Source organism: Morone saxatilis, unplaced genomic scaffold (assembly GCF_004916995.1).
Source record: "Morone saxatilis isolate NCDOM2014 unplaced genomic scaffold, NCSU_SB_2.0 Contig2, whole genome shotgun sequence".
Classification (NCBI taxonomy): Eukaryota; Metazoa; Chordata; class Actinopteri; family Moronidae; genus Morone; species Morone saxatilis.
In genome coordinates this window covers 22,801,376-22,806,164 of record NW_023339762.1, presented here as the reverse complement: position 1 = coordinate 22,806,164, position 4,789 = coordinate 22,801,376, and the positions used below count along the sequence as shown (strand labels likewise).

The window sequence follows — 4,789 nt, the reverse complement described above, 5'->3', positions numbered from 1 at the left end:
TCTCTCTTTCTCTTCCTCTCTGCCCCTTATATCCACCTCCCTTCTCTGTGTGTCTGGTAAAGCCTGTTTGATAAATGACACACGTCACCGTGTCAGAAGCGAAGGGTGGGTCAGTGATAAATGACTCTGTTGAAAAGGAAATCGGCTCTCTGGCATGGCCGGGCTATTCTCCTCCTGGATTGGGTTTCAGGACCCCTGAAGACCGGAGCAGCTCAGTTTCCCCGAAAAGAGAACACATCCAACCAGGCTCTGACGCTCGCTACCTCTGGGAGGGGTGGGAGACAGGGAGAGAGAGAGACAGGGAGAGAGAGGGTGGTTGGGAGGTGGGGTTGGAGGGATCCAGCCTGTCCCAATTGTCGCCACAGTGCAGCTGCATCTATCACAACAGCGGTGGGACTATTTTTACAAAGCCTCCGACTCAGTGCCCAGACAGCAGTCCCATCTGAAAACCTCGGCTGAAAGCGCACTGAGAGCTGAAAGGGAAACGGTTTTCTATTTGTGACACTACTACAGCACTTACACTCCTCTTTCTCTCGCGGAGCCCAACCCTATGGCTTGACATCTGCCAAGTGTGTGTTAAAAAGGAGAGAAGGCCCATTTCACCGCCCCCACTCTTCTTCTCCTCATCGTCCCCACCACCAACACCTCCTCCTCTTCCTACCCCTCTGCCCTTCTCTTACACTCTCTCTTTCACTCACTTGCTGGCAGGGTGGCACTGTTATCATTACACAGGCAGGATTTATGGAGTCAGGGCCTATGGCAAAAACAAAAAGGCATCTGTCAATACCTGTGGGAAACACTCTGTCAGCCTTCCTCCTCCTCCTTCCACTGGTGCTCAAAGCCTCATTAGGTATGCACTTATCAGACACATAGATCACAGACGTGACTCAACCTCACCGGAATCCAGCCACAGGACTTTCATTAGCAACGGGGCCTGCAAGGCCAAAACATTTGTCGCGCTCACACCTGCAAACAACGCCAGCAGAGGCGTATTGTTGTTAGAGCTCACAAACACTGTCAGTCCGTATGTCGGTCGAACAATTAAGTCCCAACTCGTGCTCCCCTGCTGCTTCCGTAAGGGCATGCTTTTCACACATAAACAACAGGAAGGCAGACAGATATAAAAACAGCTTACTTCATTTCATTCTGCTTTTACAACCCAGCCACAACATGTGCGCATGTGTCTGCAATGTGTGCTGTAAATGCTTGTATCGTTACCAGCGTCAACATGGCATGTTTGTGTACTATGTGTCGTGTTTCTAAGTTGGAATATGCCGCATAGGCGTTGTGCAAAGACAGAGAGGAGGAAACTGAGCAACGTAGAAGGCCTACAGAGTCCTGGGAATTATGGCCAGACCCCAGCAGGTGGACTACAGTTACAATTCCTTTCATCACTATCACAAGCCAAACCGCACACACACACACACACACACGCACACACACGCACACACACACACATTCAAACCCAACAAATCAGAAAGTGCATGCTCACTGATTTGAGCACACACACTCACAGACAGACATGACTGATGGCTGCCAGTCTGGCAGTTATAATCCTGACCCTGCAGTAAGAAGAGACTGTTGCTGTGGAGTCCGGCCCAAATGAGATTAAACCTCACACCCCACCCTACTCCTTCTGTGTTGGACTCTCTTACACACACTCATACACACATGACCAAAGGGTGGCTTTCTCTACCGTGGCCTGGCAGTGTACTGACACATGCAACGCTCTGGACACTGTAAACACACTGACAACACTCAGCAGACATACTGTACAGGTCAGACATTCCAGTAAAATAGCAGTGTCTTTGCCCACATGTTGTAAAGCCGATGTCGACTTCCTGTTAATTCGGTGGACTACTTCAACTTTCTGCGGCCATTTCAACAGCTTCAGGCACTGGGGCCGCAGTGGAGCTAATCGCCAGCCGCAAAGGAAAGAGGCCTGTATTTCCACAGCTGGGAGAGTATCTTTCTCATGTTTGCTCGACTGTTTACGTGGCCAGCTGCCCTCGGTTGTTAAGAGCACTCAGACCTGACCCAGGTAGGCAGGCCCATTTGTCACCTGCAGCGGAAAATTGAGTTACAGCACAACCAAAGGCGAGTGGCTCTGTGTAATATCAAGTTGATTACATCAAAGTGGTGGCAAACCTCATTGGGCTGGGCACCCCGAGCTTGTCATCTCCAATCACAGGGCCTGTCAGGACTCCATCAGCCTCACGGCTAATTGGACCAACGCTAATGAAGCAGGCAAAACAAGTTTTCTACTGTGGAGAGAGAAACCCTCTCAGACAGAGGAAGGAAAGAAAGAGAGGGAGAAGCTGAGAGTGTGTGGTGGAGAGACAATGAGAGAGCAAAGCAGGGTGTGTGTGTGTGTGTGTGTGTGTGTATGGAGTAGGGGGCGGTGGGGGGGGGATTTTTCATGCAAGTCTCAAGGTTGCAGTGGGCTGACTCTCCCCCTAAGTCCCTAATCAAGGCCCATCATCTGTCATCCTTTTCTTTGCTCTCTCTATCACCATGCTCTGTGCTGCAATCAATTCATCATCACCCTTTGTGTGCCACTGAACAGTTGACAACTTTATAACTTGCAGCTGCACGGGCTGACTGACAGGGGTGGAAGGGGAGCATGAAAAAATGAAGAAATGAATAGATGAATGAATGAACAAAGAAGCGTGGTTTCAGGGAGAAAAAGTTGTTTTCTAAAAACACAAAACGATCTATATTACAGCCTTTATTCCCTTTCGTCAACAGAGAAACAGCAGTGTAGCAGGGAGGAGAGAGGAAGAGATGAAAAAAAAAACATCCTTCTCACTGATCTGAAATCAGAAAGCTTTCAGTCATTCTTTATGTGCTCCCCGCGGCCACTCTGAGCCAGTGAGCATGTACATTAGGCTGGGGCATTTTGATGAAATAAAAGCCCAGGCCAGCTTATGGCTAAACAGAATGGGAGCACTCACTCAGTCTGTCTCTGATTGACCATTAAAGCCATTGATGAATGGGCCTGTCAGGGGAGAGACAATTAAATCAAACATGAAACAAAGCCGTTGTGACGGCCCGGTCTGACAGAGCAAACCCATTCCTCCCCTCCATTACATAGCACACGGCTCCTTTTACAACCTCTAACCCACTCCTCCCGCCTCCTCTACCCACTGTGTGTGTGTGTGTGTGTGTGTGTGTTCAAAGTGAACAAGTGAGCATGTGCACATGGGAGTGTGATGTTCTCTGCTGGAAGTGTGTGTGTGTGTGTGTGTGTGTCTGTTTGTGTATGTGATGTCTCACAGTGAAACCACTTTGTCCCCCCTCTTTCACTTTTTCGTGAGTCAGTTGACCATCAGAGTGAGAAAGAGAGAGAGTGTGCCTGGATGTTGTTTGTGTGGTGTGGTGTGAAGAAAGAGAGAGGGAAGAGAGAGTGGAGAGAGAAGAGAGAGAGAGAGAGGGTAAAAAGTACACAGGGCCTTTCAAAGTGGTTTAAACGTGACGTCAGGGGCCTGCAGCACATGGTGGGAAGTGATTTTCTGATGCAAATCGGGAAGGATCAGATCAAAGCCGCATGACAGCCAATCAATCAACCGTCAAATCAGACATGGCAACTGTCGATTATGGCTCCTTCCAGCCCACGAAACCCCATTGTCTGCTCTCAAATTGTTTATCTTATCCCAAGAAAAGAGAAAAAAAACCTCAGAGGTAGGGTTCCCCCCCCCCCTGCTTGTGCAAAGAAGTTATGCGCTCAGATCAAATGCGTACAAAGCCCTTATGTCCCCCTTATGGCACGCCTCGGGCCACTCACCATCCAGCAAACACTGCTCATTTCCAACGGGATTTACTCTTACGGATCAAATTCAGATGGCAGTTAGGCTCGGTAAACTATCAGGGAACAATAGGAAGCGAAAGTTTACAGCAGTCAACTCATCCAATGGGACTACAGCGAGCGGCACAGCGTGGAGAGCGAAACCGCAGAACCTCGGATTGTTGTATACAAACTGTACATCCGTTTTAAAAGGGTAACAGTTTCTATGAGGTCTCACAAGAGTAGCCAAGAGTGACAAAGCATCGTTAGAGAGCAGAAAAACACAAAGTGGAAACGGAAATGCAGGGACTGTTAAGTGCTTTACAGAACAAAGGTAACATGCGCAGTTTCTTTTTTAGTAAATCTTATGTTTACGCACATTATAGTTGGATACACATACCTGCTGCGCGCTTGGGCGCTTCTTGTTTCCGCCGCGGCATTTTTATTTCTGGGGATTTCCGTGAAACTCTTCTCTCTTTTTTTGATTCAATATAATACTCCCTCGCCGTATCCGGGAAGATCCACCTCTACTCAAAAAAAAAAAGATTCACGCCTTCGTGTAGTAGACTGCAAAACATCGGGGAGTCCGATGGAAAGAAGAACTAAAAATCATCGTTACGGAATAGCAGCCTGCGGGGGGAAAGTCGGCGAAAAAATAAATAAACGAGGCCGGGGCGGGTGGGGGGGGAGAAGAAAATGTTTTGGTGTGATCGCGTTAAGAATGTCAGCGGTGATAGCCAGCGTCCACCTCGGCTGCCTGGTCTGGCAACAGGCAAAGTTGAGGGATAAGAGAGATGATCGCGTCACTCACAGCAGGAGAATGGGCAAACCCACCGCTCCGTTAACTCTTTACTTTCTCAGAGAGGGGCGGACACCACCGCCGGAGTGTCCTCCTACCTCTGCTTTTTCATATGAACCGCAGCTCATGAGCTATGAGTTGATTATTACGCACAGAAGGATGATAATTACCCGAAACATAAACACAAACAACCTGAATAAACATTA

At 48.6% G+C, this 4,789-nt stretch overlaps 1 protein-coding gene across 1 annotated transcript in view; it reads right to left on the bottom strand.

The window, feature by feature from the left end:
- The window catches only part of tshz3a (teashirt zinc finger homeobox 3a), a 17,583-nt gene extending 13,080 nt beyond the window's left edge, over positions 1 to 4,503 (bottom strand). Inside the window, exon 1 of the mRNA XM_035665631.1 lies at positions 4,185 to 4,503. Coding sequence (XP_035521524.1) covers positions 4,185 to 4,224 — 40 coding nt within the window. The 5' untranslated portion in view covers positions 4,225 to 4,503. The remainder of the gene's footprint in view (positions 1 to 4,184) is intronic.
- Positions 4,504 to 4,789: the final 286 nt, after the last annotated feature.